A 21,385-nucleotide genomic window follows, 5' to 3' on the forward strand; every position below is an offset into this window, starting at 1 on the left:
CAAATTCTATATAAGCCAATGGCATGATTGTCACAAACACAGAAAAGTCCAGCCAGGATGCTACTGACAAACCAACCAAAGGCTCACACATGTACAAAAACCAGATGACTGCATTCCCCTCCACACTCCAGAAAGCAAGGCCAGATTCCTTCAGTACCTTATGTGATGCTAGAGTTGGTCTTCATCATCAGGCACCTTCAGTTATACATCTGTGCTGGGTCTACATCTAGATAGAAATGCACACATTCCAGAGTGTGCATGAGATGCAGTGAGCCCGTGAGCAGATGTACATTATCCAGCTGTGTGGACTACTTTGATAGCAGAGGATCATATGTTAGAGGTTATAGTGGAGCCCATCTTGGCCATGGCAAGCATGGGGCTGTTGTGGTTATTCAAGCAAAATATTATTTTCAACTATAAGGGCATGCCCCCCTCTTGGTGACAGGGCCATGCTGAACAGGCTCCTACCTCCCAGGGAACCAGAGACAGGAATTCCTACTGTAGAATTGTCTTAGTAAAGGAGAATGGGAGGGAGTTTAAGAAGTGCTTCATGAAGAGGAGGACAGGAGTTCTCTAAGGGTCTGATGCTGTTTTCACCTAAGGGCTACCCAGTTCTCTAAGGACTATTCATTAGCTGTCAAGTCCTCCCCCTTGGCTGTTCTGGACATCACTAGGTCTGTGCTGCTGGGTTCCCCGACACGCTGTACATGGCACTATCAGAACCTCAGCCAAATGCCTCTTCTGGGATTCATGGTCAGAGCCAGCCAGCCTTATCTAAACTAGCCTATACAGCTCTGGGCTAAAGCATGGAGCTAGGCTTGCTCTAAGAAGGTGTTCCATGATGGATAAATAATGAAATAATAACCAGTATGTATGACCCCATAGTGATGGCTCCTTAAAGAGGTACTAAGAACAGTTGTCAGTTAAGGATCAGTCAGAGATGAAATGTCAGGGCAATAGTTCAGGGTACCTGGCTAGGGTCCAGAGCCACTCACTCAGTGGGAGACATCAGGGTTGTGCCACCCAAGCCCTTTCTCACAGGCCTACAGTTGAGTGGGCATTGTGTTTCCTGGAATCAGACTTCCTTGAGAAGCACACAAAGATAAGGAGAAACTTCACTTCATCCTGGAAACACCTGACATACTGAGTACCAGCAGTAGGTGCCAATGGGAATAACAGCTTCAGTTTGTTACTGCTGCCTCAGGAATGCTAGCCTCAGGCACTGAGCCACTCTTTCCCCAGTGTATACTAAATTCACCTGCTGCTGCTTTTCCTGTTGGAATCCATTTCCCTCTGTTTAAAAGCATACATGAGCTTGGCACACCGACTACATGACAGTGTGTACATGTGGACATCACTAATTGGATTCAGTGGGTTTTAAAGAATTAATTAAAAGAGGGTAATTAAATTCAGAGGGAGCTGTGATGGGGACACATCCTTGGGAAAATTGAAGAAGTAGGTATGGTCAAGACACACTGTATTACATATATGCAGTTTTCAATGAGTACATTAAAAAATATTTTGTTTTAGATTAGTTGCTTTTCATTTCATATATGCGGGTGCTTTGCCTGTAGAATGTTGCTGTACCTCCACTGTGAAAATTCAAACTCCAGCCATTGTCAAGTGTCTCCTGAGGCAATGTCACACTGGCATGTAGGGCCAGGGTCTGGCTCACCCTGGGTGACATTGGCTATGATTGTGGTGGGCAGCTCATCATTCTGTCCATTCCAGTCCTTCTCTTTTTAAGGGCCATTGACCTTTTTCAAACTCATTCATCTTGTTTAAATGAAACTGTGCTCACTGACACGTGCATCCTAGAGATCTGCTGTGTCACATGGCACCCAGAGCACATGCATTACTACATAGTATATGAGAAGCTTTGGTAGGAGCTATTGAGAATGTGGTTGGCTAATTATACAGAAGGATATGGCCTCTATCCCCAGAAAAAGAAAAACTTCCTAGGAAAGCTGATCACATGGTAAGTGTTCATACCAAAATAAGAGTTTTAGAAATAGGTTATTAATGCGGTGAAGGCTAGAAAGGACCCACTGAAGTTTTTGTTTTGTTTTCCTTTAGCTTAAGTCATCTGAATTATTTAAGTCTTCTTTCCCTACAAAAGGCTGGTTATTGACACCCCAAAGTCAGTGGTTCTCTGGATGCCTTAGGGGTACTGGCACAGTGTCTTACAGGCTGATGTAAAGACTGACTAAGTTAACAAATATGGAAGACTTTGACAGTTGTGGCACATTCTGAAGGTGAGACTCTGGGAATTAGGGAGGTACCTAGGTGCCCCCCATGATGAGGTGCTAAGTAACTAAGGAGTAACTTACATGTGAATAGTGGGTAGCCCTGAGGTAAAAACAGCATCAGACCCTTCAGAAAATTCTTAAATCAAGTCTAACACAAAATACTAGGCCTGTGGGTTAAGTTGGGCTTATGCCAAAGACTCTGAAGGGTGCTTGTATTCTCTACAAGCCTCCAGCAGGGGCCTGAAAAGACTAGGTACTGAATGACCATGCACTTTGGGGAAACTGGAAATGTTGCTGAGTGTGTCACGAACCATGGGGAGGGTAAGACTACCAAGGACTCCACACCATAGGGGAAGCTGAAGACAGCTATAGAGGAAGCAGCGGAAATGTTTGGGGTCCAATAACCTTGTTAAGGCACGTGCTTACTTCCATTGAGATAGTTTTAATTGTCCCCCCCTCTCTGTTTTTCTCTCCCCCTTCTGCCCATACTCCTCCCCCTCCCCTCTCCCTCCCTTCCCACTCCCCTTTTCTCCATACCACCCTCTCAAGCTCTCATTGTTTGGAATTGTATGTAACCAATGGCTTTCTGAAGTGTGTATCCTTGCAATAAAGTCCTTCTATGGCACTGGGCTTAATGATGCCCACTTTTAATCCCAGCACTTGGGAGGTCAGCCTTGTCTATATAGTAAGTTCCAGGACAGTCAGATCTACATAGTGAGACCCCGTCCCCAAAACTAAATCCTTCTACCTCAGTTCCTGGTTATGCCTTAATTAAGATCAATCCTCTGCTGGATGTGGTGGTGCACGCCTTTAGTCCCAGGCAGAGGCAGGTGGATCTCTGAATTTGAGACCAGCCTGCTCTACAGGAGCTACGTCCAGGACAGGCTCCACAGCCACAGAGAAATCCTGTCTCAAAAAAACCAAAAAGAAAAAACAAAAAATCAAAGGATCAATCCTCTTAGCTTTTAGCCACACCATCAGTGTGAAATTCTGTCTTGTTAATCTCTGTGACTCTGCTATTCAGCTTGATGGTATTTGGCATCTAGAACTCACTTGTTTTCAGTAAAACTACACTGACTTCTTGTCATCTTTCCTTGCAGAATCTTCATTTATTATTTGGATGACTGCATGCCTTCAATTATACATGTTTCCTATATTTCTGTAGAAATATTTCCAAGAAAGTCTGCTAGGATGTCCTCTATGTTGCTTATCAGAAGTGCAGGGTGTGTGAGAGAGAGGCTGGCAATGCATGACACTCATGGTAAGACAGTAAAATATTTGGACTCAGGCCAGTAATGCCAAGAAACTCACCATGCAGGTCCACCCTGGCTCCAGGAAATCTCCCAGGAAATATCGTCAGCTCCAGTCCTTTGTTCCATAGCCAGTCACCCTTTACCTGTCACCTCACTATGTTCATGGCTTCTGTAGGCTAGACTTGGGACAGAGCACAACTGGGCTCTAGACTTCAGCTAAGAGGCCTACAAGACTATTGTGGTCAGGGCCAGACCAGGGGACCTCTATAGACTTCTGACTTCAGAAACCCATTCCTCTTGCTGGCTAGAGTCCCAGCTGCACCATATCAGAAGGCTAGCCTGTGTCATGGCACCCATGTTCTAGAGCAGGTGTGTGACTGTTCTGACATGTCGCTGTGTTTCCACTGTGCTCTACCACAGAGGCACACTACCTAAGGGGAGCACCACAGTCCCTCTGTAAGGACATGAATGAGTTGAGAGACAGTACTGGGCCATATTTAGAAAATAGGATGTAGCACATTTTCTTAGGTGTCTTCTTAGCTCTAGAATGTCAGTTTCCTTCACTGTTCTCATGGTTGTTACAGTTCTCTTGGGTTCAATGTTTTCTAAGCAATGTTTTTATTAATTTTTTTACAACATATTTTGAGCATATTCAGTGCTCCAACTCCTCCCATGCCTTCCCACCAGATATTGAGATCCCTTCTTTGCTTATCCTTGTCCTATGGAGTTCATTTTATATGTCCAGCTAGTCCTGGGAACAGGGTCCACCCTGATGTGTGTTCATCCTACTAGCAGTCTCACCATTAAAGAAACTGACTTCGGTCTCTGCAGTTAGTGGTGGAATTTTATGTCCACCTACTCCCATCCCCACCCCACTTAGACCTGGAATTTTGTCTGCCTGGAGCTTCTGCAGGTCTTCTGTATATTGTCACAATTGCTGTGAATTCATGTAACAGCCTTGTTGTGTTTGGTAAACACTGTTTCCTTGATACTATCAATGGGCTTGGACTGTCACAGTCATTCTACCCCTCTTCCTTGGAGACCCCTGAGCCCCATGGGGAGGGTGTTATATGTACACCCCATATAGGGCTGAGCACTCTGGAGTCTCACACTCTGCAAGTTTACCAGGTAGTAGTCAATGTTTTTAATGAAGTGTGAAAATGAAATCTGCTACATCTGTACTTCCTGGGGTGTCTTGCTTCCAGAATCCACTGGACTGAACAAGGCTGGCCTCCGTCCCTGCTATCCACTCAGCAGGGATCCACAGTGTCTCCTAATTTTTCAAATAGATTAATAATTCAATTAGTTTCCTAATGTTTGGGGGTGGGGGAAGTGAACCTAATTGAAACTCCACTCCCAACTCTGCATTTCTGTGCCTGCCCAGACCTTGATACCAACACAAACATTGATAAGAACCTGACCTGAGACCCAAAGGACATCCACATGCCAGTTCCTGGCAGGCCTGTGATTGAGGTGGAAGCATGCTCTGGAATGTGTGCTTCTGCTCCAGGTTCCAGAAGCAATACTGCTACCTTTGCCCATGGGTCTGAGGAAAACACTGTGTCGCAATTCTTTTCCTCTGGCTCAGAGAACAAGTGATGACTAAGTACCACCCACACCATGTTCCTTGCAGAGGACCCTTATGTCCACACTGTCATGGTGCCAAGACCCTGTGAAGTAACACAACTGACAGTGATATACACATAGGTGAAGTGTGTACTCTCCCATGTGTGCCATGCTGCACATGAATGACTCCACTTGAGTTCCACGGTACCCTCCTGGGTCATGTAAGTTATTACCATCCTTAAAATTGGCGGGACTGAGGCTCAGAAGAGTTAGGTTTCTGTTTAAAGGCACTAAGGTAGTAAGTGGCAGAATCCAACCAAAATGGCCCATGGGCCCAAGAGGAAAGGAAATAATGAGGAAAGATATCAGTCTGTCTGTCTGGGTCTGCGCCTCCTTTTTTTTTTTTTTTTTTTTTTTTTTTTGCAGGGCAGAAGGTGTGAACATTGTCCTGGTGGAGGGCTTGGAGTACTTATCCCCTCTGGGTTAGGTCCTAAAGGCATGACATGAACATTATGTCAGTTCCTTCAGAGCCTGGCAGTCACTCACACAGTCTCTTCACATGTGCCCATGAGAGGCCCCAGTCGAGTCCGGGCACACTTCATGTTCATTAGAAAGACCAGTGTCTCAGAGCCTTTGACTTTCAGAACCTAACTTAACTTAAAGGTCCGAATACTTGTGTGTTAGACTCCATTGTCACTTGTACCTCACCCAGAGCAGCCCAATGGTCATGCCAATAGGGCATCCATCAGTGTCACTGGAGGAAGGGCCCAAGCTGAGATGCACAGCCTGCAGTTTTTAGGCTGCTATTCTCTTTTAGGGACTAGAGAGGGGACAGGAAGACTTGGACCAGTATACGAGCTTTCTCGGTTATGAGCTTCCACCTTCCATTTTGCCTCACCCTTTCACCTGTCCCTGGGCTCCCTGGCCACTCACTCGGGACCAAGGATGCTCTCATCTCTGGCCTCTGGCTGGGGGTGGGTAGAAGGAGACTCATCGGAGCATATTTCAGTGGTTTTACCTCTGTGACTTCTATTTAAAATCTACAGTTCGTGTAAGATACTGGGATACAGAAAATCAGTCCTACCATAGAAGGGGGAGGGGGTAAGGAGCCAAGCTTTTGTCAAGGCTTCATGTCAGTATTAGGGCAGAGGGCCTGAGAAATGTGTCCAACCTGGTGTGTGGCAAAGGAAACAAGGGGATAATCAGAAAGGCAAAACAAGCTGCCATAACACAGGAAACTAGAAAGAAGTGACACCCTGGTGGAGAGGTGACCCAAATGTCAGTGCCCTGGACACTCCCAGTCATGGGGCCAAGAGCCTGAGGGCTGTACCTCCTGTCTCTCATGTTCCAGGCATCATCTTGTCACCATATGTACTGTGTGTGCTGATAGCTGGAAGGATGTTCAATGCTTCCACCATTATCCTAAGTTTGAACCTAGAAAGAGCTATTTCTTATAGCTGTTTCTTGAAGCAGTCCTACCCATTCAGGTTTGAAGCTTCTTGACATCCTCTGTAATGGATTCAGACTGTGCTGTTTGAAAGACTTAAAGAATATTCTTGTCTCTAGAGCTTTCCAAAGGATCATAGATAGCAGCTGAGTCCTATCTACTTTATTTTATTTTCAAAAAATTCTTTGGTATACCTATAATTATACCATTTATTAAAAGCAAATTTGCACACTAATAAAATGGATATACTATTTTATTATTTTATGTGTATGGGTGTTCTGCCTGCGTTTATGTCTGTGCACCACCTATGACCAATGAAGGCCAGAAGACTGCATTGGATCCCATCAAAAGGTGTGGTTATGGATGGTTGTGAGCTGCCATGTGGGTGTGGGAATTGAACCAGGGTCCTCTTAACTCCTGGTCCATTTCTCCAGCCCCTTGCAGGGTTTTTGTTGTTGTTACTAATGTTTTGTTTTTACATAAACTAGTCAATCTTGACTGAATGTCTGATAGACAATAACATAAAGCAGAGATGTTTATTTTTGTAGTGACTAAACTAGATGTGCTATAGCTAAGGGTGTGTGGCTCAGTGGTAGATCACTTGCCTAAGCATGTGGGAGATCCTAGGTTCATTTCCTGGCTAGAATCATTTTTAATACAAACCTAATTAGATTAAGAAATGCTGAGAAAATTAGCCAAGCACTCCTCTGCAGGTCCTGTAATCTTATTTTCAGACAGTTAAATGATGAGGTCTCTGATCTCATAAAAGGATTAATTCCTCAATAGATTCCTCATGTGGCAGCCTCACTAGGAGGTGGTGGAAGGCAGGTAAGGCACAGTTGGAGGGAGTAGGTCACTTAGCACATAGCATGCTAAGGCTATGTCACTCTAGCCCCTTCTGTATTCCTCTGTTCTCTGCTTGCTTTTTGTCCAACAAGAAATAAAGGCCAGCCCACCACCATGGCTCCTGCTTTCATGATGTTCTGCTCAAGTAATGTTGCACTCGAAGTTTTGAACCGAAGATAAAGCTTTATCCACCTGAGTTGTTTCTGTTCAGCATTTTGGTCAAGTTATTTAAAATAAGACAAGAAGATACTAATGCTATAAAAATTAAAATGAGCTAAGTGCACTGTAATTCCCCCCATCCAGCTTGTGATAACGTAAGTGCTAACAGAGGCACCAGATGCCTAATGAAAAGCTCTATCATGCATCACCTCAGATCCCAGTCTCACTAGTACAGTGCTGGATGCCTGTCACTTACTGAGTACCTGCTGCTGTTAAAGGGCCAGGTGCTGGCATTGTGGTTCTCATCTAGTGAAAATGAGATGGAGGCCCTCCAAGCTGGTGTTAGATCACTGAGAGTGTTGCCCTCAGAAGGGATTAGTGTGGTTTTTGAGGGACCCTAGGTAGCTCCCCAAAGTTTAAAAAAAAAAAAAACTTGGAAACTTGGCTCCTAGAGTCTTGCCATGTGCTCCTTCCTCTCACCCATGCCTGATGTTCAATCATGAGGCCCTCTCCAGGGACAGAACTGATGGACCCACCAGCTTCCAGCCTCTAAAACTGTGAGCTTAAAAAGTCTCTTTTCTTCATATACCATTCAGCCTCTGGATTCTGTCATAGAAACAAACTGGATTAATCCAGCCTATCCTGAGATGGCATACACTGACTTATTTAGGTCTCATGGCAAGTCACTAGAGCCATAGTTAAAACTTAGACTCAGCAAATCCTGAGGCAAATCCAGGCTGTACAACTTTCTAATTTATTACTCTGTGCCTACAGTTTGCTGTCTCAAACCCTCCTAAAGGCGTCTAAGGTGAGCTATAGTAAATGACTCAATGGGTGAAGAGGTTGCTAAGTAACCATGAACCCCCCCCCCACCCAGTTCTCAAGATCCTCAGCATCTTTATTAAAAAAAAAGGGGGGGGTCCTTCCACATCAAGTGCACACTGGTCTGTTCTACATATGGGCATACCACAGATACACACATACACACACACCAAAAAGACAAGAAAATAGAATTCAGGGAGCTAATATATAGCTAATGCTTAATAGGACCTGGCTCATGGGAAGCGTTCCAGTATTTCCAGCATCATTTTTCATCTAATTGTGTGTCTGTGTCACATATAAGGGAATCAAGGATAAGAATGGGTAAGTAACTAGTTTGCCGTCAGCCAACCAATGAATGATGAAGATCCAGTTCCATCCTACCCCCAACCTACCACAGCATCCCATGGTTCTCACAGGACACAACAACATCAGAGTTTATCTTCCTGATTCCCCACCCTCCTTCCCCAGGAGAGCTCTTCAAGGGCTCCTCCATGCCTTCTTGGCCTTGGCTGTTCTTCCAGACCTGCTTCTAGACCCAGGTTCAAGAGAAGGCAGCATTCATTTTACTCTTTGTTCTGAGTCCAACTAACTGCTCAGATCACAATGTGTATAGTTCTCTCTCCCCCCTCTCAAGATTTATCTTTATTTTATGAGTGTGACTGTTTTGCCTAATGTAACACCAAGAAGCAACAAAGAGGAGGCCAAAAGAGAATTACAGGAAGTGGCGAGCCTCGTGTGACTGATTGAACCAAATTTATGTCCTCTGCAAGAGCAGCCAGCACTCTTTAACTGCTGAGCCATCTCTCCAACGTAGCTCTTTTTTGAAGGACCTGTCGTCTGTCCTTTCCACTCCCTAAGGTGTCCAACACCACACAGCATGCCACTGAGCAAAGAGTACACTGGACAAGGCAAGAAAAGCAACACAGTGCAGTCAGCAGAGCTTCCATCCATGGGAGAGGCTTGAGAGTCTAGATTGTACCTGCTAACTGTCCCTCCCTTCTCCATCATTTTTATGAACCAGTATTTTTCATCTTCTGTCTTTTTGCCAAGGCAGTATTTTTTAATGTGTTTTAATGTTTAAAATTAAACATTAACTAATCCCGATAGCTCACTACCCAACCATTCTGTCTCTTTTAAATAGCTTGTTAATTTGTCTCTTTATCCATTATAGAAACTCTATTTCTATGCCCTCTTGGAAAATGCATTGCATATTTATACTGTTATAAACCTTCTTGCTCTTCTAGTGCCTGTTTTCATGCGGAGCCAGAACTGTGCTCTTGCTCCATTAAACTTTTAGCAGAGCAGAGCTTTTAATTACCCTTTCTCCTGACACCATCTTGACAGCAATATTTCCAGACATACAGTAGTCATCACAACACTTCCAAGTGGGGTTTTGTGCCTTGGAGCCAGCCTCAGAAAAAATAAGGACACCATGTCTCCATTTGCCCTTGTATCTTGTCTCAAGGCTTCTTCAGGCCTCAGCCTTGTTTCTCGTGTCAACATCCTTACACATTAGGATCTGCCCAGGTTTTCTGAGGTTGTTCTCACCGCTAATAAGATATTCTCTTTTCTCTAAGCTAGCTAGACCTTCTACCCGACTCTGCCATCTGTCCCCCCAATGGCCTATAGATTGAGATGGCATCTGAGAGTTACCTTACCCCTTTCTATGCATTTTGCTTCTTTCACTTTCTGTCTGCCCAGCCAGTCAAACTGTTGAGTTATTCAGTAGACTCAGGATGGGGCTAGCATAAAGTCAGCCGGGGACTCCTCCCTGTCTCATGGGCAGACAGCAAAGTTTTGTGTCAGCCACCTAGTGGTGATGCTTCTAGTTCTGTGTCCCCAGCCTGCTGTCCCCATATCATCTTCCCTAAGCCACAAGCCATCCTGTGACCATCTCTGCCACTGTCACCTCCATCAACTTCCTTCCATCCCCATAACTTCACCTCTACTAGAGCATCTTGGGCAGCCTTTGAAGTGCCAAGTGTGCATTATAGAACACCACACCCCTTCACCATGCCCTTTGGGGGGGGGGTACCATCTAAATGTAAGCATCTGTTTTTCAAGTCTGCTCTTTCCACACCTTCTGACCCTGGACCACATTACCTACTAGTCCACCCTTTCATTATCTCTGTGGCCGCTAGCTAGCCTCTGTCCCCTTCCTCTACCAGTTGCCCCTCATAGGAGACCAACTCATGCTCTATAAGCTAACAAAAGTTCTCTCTGGTTCATAACTATTACCATCGTGTTCACAGTGGCAGGTTGCAAAATCCTTTCCACATTTCCCTTTTAAGTGAAAAAGCAGCACATGAGCCAGATAATACAGAACACATGACAAAAGTTGAAATATTGACCCAACCTGTTTCCCACCCTGCTCACCCTGGGACCCTACAGCAGACTGGGTGGGGGATAAGGGAAGGCTTGTTTCTGGGATTCCCAGATAATCTGTAGGTTCTCAAAGGTCACCAAGGTCAGAACACAGCCTAAATATCTTTCACCTGAGACCTTGGTCTCAGCTCACAACCATACCTTCAGATGCACCTAGCAGAATAAAAAGGAGTAATTTTCTTTGATCCTTTATTATCAGAATCAACACGTTATCAGCATCATATTATCATGGCCACCATTATTAGAGTCTATGATCATCATCTTATACTGGTGGCTTGCAACTGCAGATTAAGGGTTATCTGTACCTCGCTGTCTGCCTATGTGGTGGGGAAGAATCCCTGACTGACTCTGTGCCAACCCCCATCCTGAATCTTGAATAACTCATCAATTTGACTGACTCAGCAGACAGTATGTGAAAGCAGCAAAATGATTTTAGAACAGGAGTGAGGACATTCTCAGACACCATCTCAATCAGTAGGCCATTGGGGAGGGCTGTCTGTAGCTGTCTGCCTCCTGCAGCAGTCACCAGGGTCAGTGTTTGCTATGTACCCAGATAATCCAAGTTAAAATACTACTACAAAAATGGCAAATCCATTTGAGGGAGATGGTGTCCTGGCTACCTCTGTTACATGGGTTAATAAAGGAAGTCACTTGGAGATTTAGCTAGTAGTAACATTTGCCTTGTGTATGCAAGTAAAGGTTTCATCCCCAGCAAAATGAACAGTGTGTGTGTGTGTGTAAACATACAATACACACACACACACACACACACACACACACACACATTTATGAGACCAACATATTGCCACTGCACCAAGAGGATGATGACTCTGTGTGTGTGTGTGTGTGTGTGTTCATGCTAGGTGTTGTAGTGAGGGCTTATAATCCTAGCTACTAAGGAGGATGAAACAGGAGGGTTGCAGGTTCTAGGATACCCTGAGCTACATAGCAAAGTGTCTTCTCAAAAAATAAAGGAGCCAAACGAATTAATTTTAGTGAAATGCATAGTGTTCCTGAAAAGTTTAATCTTGATTTTTAAAATCCTGTCCTTGTGAGAATTTTCATCATTTCTGATGGCCCTTCAGCAATAAGTCTTTTAACTTTAAGTGTCTTTGTCCTCTGGCTGCATTTTTATACAGGGACACCAAAGGCTTTAAGAAGGCTTCAATCTTAATCATAATCCAAAGTAATATTTTACCATTTCTGTGTCTTACAGTGCAGTACCAATAAACATCAGAAATCTTCTGAAGTGCTTGAGATGGAAGGAATCTGGGGGTTTCTGCATATTAGCTAAGTGCTTCCTCCCAGTCAAGTGTTCCCCCCACTACATTTCTAGCCCCCACCCCAACCTCTTCATGTTGAAGTTTGAGGTGGTGATTCTCTTGTATTTTTAACTTGTTATTTTATATGTGTGGTGTTGTGTCTGCATGTATGTGTATACCAAATATATGCCCTTGCCTGTGGAGGCCAGAAAAAGGTGTCAGATCCCTTGTGGTTGCTGGGAACTGAACTCTGGCCTGCTGAGCCATCTCTCCAGCACAGGTAGTAACTAGATTAAGAGGATGTGTATATCCAAGTTTGTGTGCACAGTGTATATGTATACAGTGTGAGCATATATGCACAACGTGTGTGTGCAAGTGTGAACATATATGCAGTGTGCATGTGCACTGTGTGTGTGTGTGTGTGTAAGTGTAAGCATGTATACAGAGTTTTCTCAGAACCTCTCATTTAGCTCCCTTCCAAAACTCTAGATCAGTGGCCCTCAACCTTCCTAAATCTATGATCCTTTAATACTTTTCTTCATGTTGTAGTGAACTCCCAACCATAAAATTATTTTCATTGTTACTTCATCAGTGTAATTTTGTTACTGTTATGTATTCATAACAGTGATGTAAATATCTGATGTCTTAGGCACCCCACTTAGGAGAACCACTGCTCTAGAGGGGGAGATTTTTCATATGCAAATCTTGACACCTGGAGCTTCTGACCACACCCCCCAGCTGAAGCCCCCAGGCTGGCTCAGTCCCTTACCCTCCAGCTCTTTGCCCTAGCCAGATGCTTTGGTCCCCTCTGATTGGATCTTGGCCACACAGAGATGTTACAGAGATAAATTATCTAATTCCAGAAGGAATCAGATGGACTCCAAGAATCAACAATGACTGTGTTGGAGACATGGAATTTTCACCTTGCCAAGCTCATTAATTCTCTAATTTATTCACTATTCAGAAGAAACCTTTTTAAACATAACCCCCTAGTCCAGACTATTTCTGTGAGATGTTATCTCCCCTATTATACTCCTGAAACTGAGTCATGAATCTGTCCTCACCACATATAGCAAAGTGCCTCTTGGTTAATCCCTAACTGTGTCATATGTGATGACTCCCAAGGAAGTGCTTAGAACATCTGCCACCATATTCCATGAATTGCACAAACATGATGGCTGCTATTCTGAGGAATTCCACAGTAAGGGATTACTAGATGCTGCAGGCATTGGCAGGATTCTACTCCGGAAGGCAAACATTTTGGAGAAATTTCTGCATTCAAAGTATCAGTGTTTGTCTAAGTTAAATTCAGAAAATCTTGAGTCACATTTAATCCTGAAGAATTAATTGAGACAGGAAAGTTACCCACACATGTATCCACCCTGTCTCTTTCCAGTACATACCATTGAAGCTGGACACAAACGCCAATAATCTCAGGGGTGTGGGGTGAGGTAGCAGGGACGTGTCTTCCTCCAGTTCACTGCACATGACACCAAGGCTCTCTCAGCCTGGAGTGCCTTGTGAATGCTCCCAAGTGTGTTCTTTATTCAGGCATTCTAAGAACTCTGATGCTGCGCTCAGCTCATTATATGCACAAGTGTCAAGTGCCTGCTATGAAATATCCCCCTACCCTTCCAAAGCTTGTATTCCAGAGAGGAGCTAGAAAGGACATGGATGAATGGTAATCCAGGGGGTAAAGAAACAAAGATGGTAGAGGGTGAGGGAGAAGGATATACAATAGGGCCTTTGCTGGCTGCTAGATTTCTTCTGCCACACCTTCAGAATAAGTGATGACTTAATCTAGACACCTGGACGGTCCCTGCCTCCTTCCACACATCATGGGCCTATTACAGCTTTTGGAAATGTGTGCTGGCCTGTCTGGACCATTCAAACTGTCTCAGACTTTGTCCCCTGTCCTCTCTGGACAAGATCACCCCATTAGGAAGCTCTGCCCTCCTTTTTGGGAGCCTGCCCCCTCTTTAGACCTTGTAGTCCTTCCATTCCTGACCAGGGCAAGTCATGTGAATTGCTACAGTCCTTCTATACTTTATGTTCATTGTTTCCAGTGATTGTCCCAGAGAACACTGCCCTCTCTGGCTGTACCATCAGGATGGTCTGTGTATATACTGACTTGGCAACACTACATCTTAATCCCCCAGACAGCATGGCAAATACTCCACTAAGCATGCATATAACTAATGACTAAGGTTTCGTTTTCCCTTTCCCATACAGCCCCCAGGGCCTGGGACAATGCATAAGAAGTTTAGGCAAAGTCTTTGGGAGAAGATAGGCTGTGTAGCTGCAGGAGCAGTTGGGCATTAAAAGCCTCAGGCCCCACCCTGGTACAAACATGTGTAGGAAGAAGGAAAGAAAAGCAGCTCAAGGAGTCCTGAGCCATATATGTAGACGTGGAACATCGAGTGGTAACTGATTGAGCCATGTATGTAGGGAGGATGTAACATTGAGTGGTAACTGGCTGGAGGTTACCTTTCTATGATGTCCTCTAAGTAGGGGATCCTGAGACCTCCTTGTCTGGATACTGTTGATGCAAAAAACAAAGTAACAAAACAAAAACAAAACACCAGATCTCAAAAGGAATAAGAGATGGTTTATTCTGGAGCCATTCTAGAAACACAGATTTAGGTTATGTGGAAGCTGTTTCATAAGTCTTATAATCTTATCAAGCAAAGAAAGTCATAAGTCAAGGAAAGTTTAAACTACATTAGTGAGTATATGAAGAGAGGTGGTTACAGCATATTGGAGAAGCTTTTCTATAGGTCTAAGAAGTTGACATCCTTAGCCTTTGAACTGGTGGAAGTCAGTAGTCTTCTAAGCTAATAAATTCCAAAAGGTTTTCATCTATTAGTCACTGGATGTGGATCTGAAGAGGAAAAGGAATGGCTGTTCTAGGGGATATAGCTATCTCAAGACAAGGTAATTAGCTTCTGAACCTGCAACATCCACAGTCCTGTAGATCTAGTCAGTCTCCATAGACGGCTGGCTCCTTTCTGGTTCTCATTCCCAGTACAGCAGCTTCTTACATGATCACTTACCATGATAATGTGCAGAGCTCAGAAGGAGCCTCAAGACCCCAGGTGTGGGCTCAAGGCCCTGTGAATGCTGAAGGTGGGGAATCACAGTCCAAGTAGCCACCCTGATAACCAAGTACCCCAAATAATGCACACCAACAGAGACAGAAGCCTTCAGATAACAATGCTTCAGTTACTGGACAGATAGACTTGTGACACTGCACATCATGAGACTTAAAATCACACATTACACACATACACATTATACATACAATATATATAATATACATGTTATATACATGCTATGTTGTGTTATATATATTATCTATACACATTTAATATATACAGACATTATACACATAATATATACACATACATACCATGTACACATTATACATACACACTACATAAATGCATATTGGACACACAATATATGTACATATTATACAAACTGCATACATACATTATATAAATACTATATATACATATACACACTATGTATATACAATATACAGACTGTATGTATATGCACACATGTAAACACACATACATGCATACATACACATATGCATGCACACATATACATACTCCACAGCTGTTTGTGTGGAGGAAAGTTTAAATGTTCAAGGATTCTAAACCAATTTTCCCAAAGACACATACATTCCTTGGATAGTGACTATGTATGTCTAGGTGCCCTGTGTAGAATAACTACCCTCCCAGCTGGACTAAAAGTCCTCTAATTTTCTTTAATTTTTTTTTAAGTAAACATAGGATATGGCATGGAGACTGTCCAGAACTCCTCTAGAAAGAGCCAGGCCCAGATTCATGAGAAGCCCCACTAGGAACATCTCCCCTGCAGAACAAAGCAGACACCCTTTAGCATGAAGCTGCCTACAGTTCCTGTCATGGGGAGTCCTGCTTTGTGGGATCTCTAGCCTGCAAACCTTCCATGGAGCTGGCCCTGGGGGGACAATCCTTCCAAGTCTCAGTAAAGAAAAATAAGTCTTTGGGCTTGTCTTTGTTGCCTTCCTCTGACTATATTTACAGGACTATCTTTACAGGTCTCCATTGGACAGTTCTCCCAGAGACACTAACACATGGGGTTCAACTGTGTGTTTCTGCAGAAGGAGAAGAAGAGCGGGCTGCTGAAGCTGCTAGCTGGGGCATCTGCCAAGAAGAAGTCACGCTCCCCACCATCTATATCTCCAACCCACGACCCCCAGTCAGCCATGGATGCCTCACTGCAGGGTGCCATGGGCCCTGAAGTGTCCCCATTGACCGTCCATGGCAGGGCAGGTTCCTGCCCCATAGAAAGTGAGATGCAAGGAGCCATTGGGTTGGAGCCACTGCACAGAAAAGCCGGCTCCTTGGATCTGAATTTCTCTTTGTCCCCTTCTCGGCAAGCAACTCTATCCATGACTTCCATCCGCCCTGAACCGAAGCCACTGCCCAGAGAGAGGTAAGGAGGTGAGGGCTTTTATCTGTGTCCTCTATTTAGAACTAACACCTAAGTTCTGAAACCTTGGGGATGGGCAAAAGATTCCCAGGGGTCAGGTTTATCATATGTTCCTCTGGGTATATTTCTTATTTGCAGCCTGCCTTGTGTCTTGGTTAGGGTTTTTCTTGCTGTGTTGAGACACCATGACCATAGCAACTCTTATAATGAAAACATTTAATTGAGGGGGCTCACTTGCAATTTCAGAGGTTCAGTCCTTTAGTTTGTGGCAGCATGCAGACAAACATAGCTGAGAGTCCTGTATCTCACAGGCAACATGAAGTCAACTGAGACACTGGGCAATATCCTGAGCATAGGAAACTTCAAAGCCCATCCCCCTTAGTGACACAGTTCCTCCAGCAAGGCCATACCCATCCATCAAAGCCACACCTCCTAATAGTGCAACTTCCTGTGAGATTATGGGAGCCAATTACATTCAAACCACACCTTCCTTCCTGGATTTGAGCTTGTAAATGAACCTTGTAAATATGTCCATACCACTGTGACTCAGAGCACTGGGTTTTCAACCTTTGAGGACCCTCAAAAGAACCCTGCAGAGTCCCCTGTGGCCTGTGCCTCATCCACTCACCCAGAAAAGCAGTTCTCCTTTGACCCTCAGGACATTGTGACATCTTAGTGTTATGAAATGTTCTAAGTTGTGTATATAGTCTATCCAGTCAAACCATTCACAATTGCCAATATTCATCCATTTTTATCCAAACTAGCAAGTCAATGTAATTCAACCTCAAGTTTCATAGATTTGGAAACTGAGCCCAGTGATAGGTAGGACCTGCTGAAGTCACAGGCTAAGGGGCAATAGATTGTACAAGATTTCTAAGTAGTAGGGTGTCTGCTTTGTGAATGGATCTGTGTGTTTGAGTTTACAACTAAAGACTGGAAGGTCTTATAATGGTATGACAGGTACCACCTTGCCTAGACTCTACTAGATAAAGCACTGCTTAAACAATAAAAAATATAAAACTATCATCCTGAGAGCAACAATGGCATCTGTTAGTCTCTGCACTGCTCAATCACTTGTTACCTGAGCCAGAGAACACAGCAGCTGTTCTGCATGCTAACTTGAGACCACACCTCCAGGCGTCAGGCAGTGGGTAGACAAGGGTCATAGAGGCTTCTGTCAGAGGCCTCTATGGGTATCACTGATGCTGTGGACTCTGGGATGTCCATGGCACTCTGCTGTGCCATAGGAAGACTGTCATAGACTAGAAGCACCTAGTGGCTTGGTGTTCCAGAAAGCATTGAGCAAATTTCAGATTTCTTGCAGCAGCTTTCTAGTGTCAAAAATCTCTGGAATCATTTTTTTTAACCATATTGAAAATGCAATAGTACCCATAGCTCTGCTAGCACACAGCCACAAACTATGGTTCTAGATGCTTTTGAGCTGAATCTATGGTGCTGTTAGATCAGATCCAGGAACATGGGGAGGCCGATCTCTGTAGGGCCCTAGAGACACCATGAAACAGATACAGAATTTTCATGACCAATTAAGATGTACATCTGTATTGACATTTGCAGTTATAGTGAAGGTGGCTAGCATCCACTTAAGGTTCTGTGAAAGGCTGGTGTTCAAAACATTAACAGTTGGCATGAATTCCTGCCATTGACGCTAAGATGATCAGGCTCTGCATGTAGCCTGTGCATACTGCATTTCCTGAGTACATTATGTGCATTATCTATTGAATCCCCTTATGAATCTTATTAATTCAGCATCCCCATTTCCCAATGGAGTAACTGATGTTCTGTAAAAGCCTAAGAGACTTGTTCATGGTCCCACAGCTAGCTAGCAACTGGATGAGAAAGAGGGCTTTCTGACCAGAGAGTCTAAGCTCATCAGGTGTTTTCACCAGGGTTCTCTAGAGGAACAGAGCAGGGAATGAATGTATGTATTCACATATATACATACATGTATATAAATGAATCAGAATGCATTAAGGGTGCCTCAACAATCAGAGGCACTCTGTCCACAAGGCAGGTGCCTCACTAGTCCCAGTCTGGTGCTGGGAGCCCAGAAAGTTCCTGGAAAAACCCTGGTTCCTAGTTAATGATGTGAGTTTGGAAACGCTGGTTCTGCAGTCAGCAAGGAAATAATCAGTAATAGGGCCACTCAGCAGCAAGGGGAAGGCCAAGCAAGCAAAGGAGGAGGTGTTCTTCCTTCCTTCCCAAAGGCCCTTTTCACCCAGGCTGCTGACTGAAAGCACTGCCCATAGTTGGGACAGGCTATCCCACATCAACCAAGGCCATCAGGACAGTTCTTCAGGTGAGGATCCCTACTCAGGTGATTCTAATTTGTGGCAGGTTGACATTAAGACCAACTACAATAGTATTCACAGTCCCATAAAGGGGTCCTTGTCTCCTTCTGGACAAAAGTGAAGTGGCCACAGGCTAGCCAAAGTTGAGGAACTGAAGATGTGTGATCTAGCTCCTGAGGCTAACACAACTCCAGCTCAGACAGCAGTCTGGGACCTGTAAGTCTGTGCCAGGTGCTCATTTCATAGCTTATGGGTCTGAACTAGTGCAGAGGCCCTCCGAGTTTTGGACTTAGATTAGGTTCCACACTAGCCTTCCTAGACTTCACATGTAAATCAGATATAAAAACTTCTGATGGCCTGAGCCTGTGCTTGGACTCTTCAGTCTCTTCAAATCACATTCCCTGATATCCTTAGCCTGGAATACCATAGTACTGACACAAAAGCAACTCTCACCTCTAAGACAACAAGAGATGGTTTACTATGGAGCCAAAGCTGAGTGACCAGAACCAAGGAAGACAGATTTAGGTCTCCCAAAATACCAAACTGGAAACAGCTTCATTAAGTTTTTATAATAACAGAAAAGAGAAAGTACCAGATTAGGGCATTTTTAAAAATACACTGGCAGTTTGCAGCCAAGCAGAGAAATCTCAGATGCTCCCTGACAGCATTTTTGGCCCTTCGCTTGATGAGGAGCAGGGCTTTGTTAAGTCAGTACACAGAGGTGGGTGAGGAAAGTTACTTTAGAGGGGCTAAAGAGAGTGCAAGAGAAATTGTAATTAGGCTCTTGGTCTACACCATTCTAAAAACACAGTCACTGCAGTTTAAATCAGTCCACCTTTGTGCACATGGCTATTTTCCCCTCAGTATAATAGAGAGACCAAGACCATGGCCCTGGCCCAGACACATGGCTCCTGAAGACCACCCTTCATCCTATTTAGCTGACTACTACTGTCACCTGCCCTGGGGCTGAGGGTACAGGTGTCAAACACATGTCATACACAGCTACTCACATAGCAGAGGGGCCAGCAGCAGAAGGCAGAGAGCATCAGGGTGTCCTATCAAGGACTGAGAGGTAGACACCAGACAAGCACGGATATCTGAGAAGTACAGCCACTCCAGTCTCCTGCAGGCTATAACCACTAACACAACACACTTTACAATAGGGAAGTCTGGCACGAACAGAAACCCAGTTCACACCCAAGTGTGCAGCATTACCAAGGCAATGGGGAAGGGTGAGTACAGGCTCAGGAGATCCTGGAGTGTGAACATTCACAGAAAGGAGTGTTGGTCCCTGAGAGGGCATCTAGGCTGGGGCCTAGATTCCTTTGAAGGTCAGAAAGGCAAGATCCTCCTCCTCCTTCTCCTGCTGCTGCTGCTCCTGGAGTAAAGTAGTTCTTAGGAAGTTTAGAGGAAGGAATGTTAAGCAAGGCTAGGGCCAGCTGGAGACTCAGCCCTGTGAGGCTAAAAATCTGTGTAGCACACAATAGGGCTTATGAAGAGGATGGCTAAGAAAAGCTTGCTGGGATTTTATACAGGAGTGCTATTAGGGCCACAGCCAAGTGTCTGTCAGGCAAGCGCTATGTAGACCTCAAGACTCTGGGTTCTTGGAAAGGTGATGGCCAGGGATCCAACTCTGGTCTCATATTTAGGGAAGCCTTTTACAGCCTAGAGCACCCTCAGCACTTCATCCAGGTAGAGCTGTGGCCAGCAGCATGAAGAGGAACTTTCTATTCCCTTTTGTCATGGTGATGTGAAAACAGCACCTTGAAGCCTTGGGTGCTACAGGTTGACCAGGTCTTGTAGAAAAGGAATGAGAAAAAACTGGGCCTTAGATCTGTGTCTAAAGACATCTAGGGAACATCCTTTCCTTTTTAATGGCCATATTAATTCTATATAATAGGCTTCCTTATCATTTTGCATACATATGAATGATATTTTGGATAGTTACTCCCACTGCAGTTTTGTCTCCTCTCCGTTCACATGCTGTTCCTTCTGTCCTCCCAGGTACCGGGTGGTGGTCTCCTACCCACCACAGAGTGAAGCAGAGATCGAACTAAAGGAAGGTGATATTGTCTTCGTGCACAAGAAGCATGAAGATGGTTGGTTCAAGGGGACTCTGCAGCGGAATGGCCGCACAGGCCTCTTCCCAGGCAGCTTTGTAGAGAGCTTCTGAAGGTCGTTGCTCATGTCCCACTCTGCCATCTGGGGAAGGGGACCCCAGAAAACACTCTGAGCAGAGGAGACCGTAGCACCCAGGGCCTTTCTTGAGCACCCACCAGGAACAATTGGACTGGGGTGGTAACTCAGTCATGAAGGCCATGATAATTGAAAGCACACTTGGATGTCATCTTGATTGTGAAGACCATACCCTCATGTAAAGTCCTTATTGAAAGCACATGAGTGTCCTTCCAGACCATACCATAAATCTCAGTGAACAGTGCAACAGAAAAAGTTGTCCATGTGGACAAATGCACTACTAGGCCACCCAGAAGCTAAGGCAATATTAGTTGTCTATGCAGGGTTGGGAGCCCAGTGGGGAGGGTATAGAGTGGGGCTGTGTGCTAGGGCTGGTGGCAATGAAGAATAACTTCCCTGGCTGCCC

The 21,385-nt window shown here is 44.6% G+C and overlaps 1 protein-coding gene across 1 annotated transcript in view; it reads left to right on the forward strand.

The window, feature by feature from the left end:
* Sh3rf3 (SH3 domain containing ring finger 3) overlaps positions 1-21,031 on the forward strand; it is a 272,428-nt gene extending 251,397 nt beyond the window's left edge. The window contains exons 9-10 of the mRNA XM_051186721.1: positions 16,143-16,477; positions 20,788-21,031. Coding sequence (XP_051042678.1) covers positions 16,143-16,477; positions 20,788-20,956 — 504 coding nt within the window. The 3' untranslated portion in view covers positions 20,957-21,031. The remainder of the gene's footprint in view (positions 1-16,142; positions 16,478-20,787) is intronic.
* Positions 21,032-21,385: the final 354 nt, after the last annotated feature.

The sequence above is a fragment of the Phodopus roborovskii genome, unplaced genomic scaffold, assembly GCF_943737965.1.
Source record: "Phodopus roborovskii unplaced genomic scaffold, PHOROB, whole genome shotgun sequence".
Classification (NCBI taxonomy): Eukaryota; Metazoa; Chordata; class Mammalia; order Rodentia; family Cricetidae; genus Phodopus; species Phodopus roborovskii.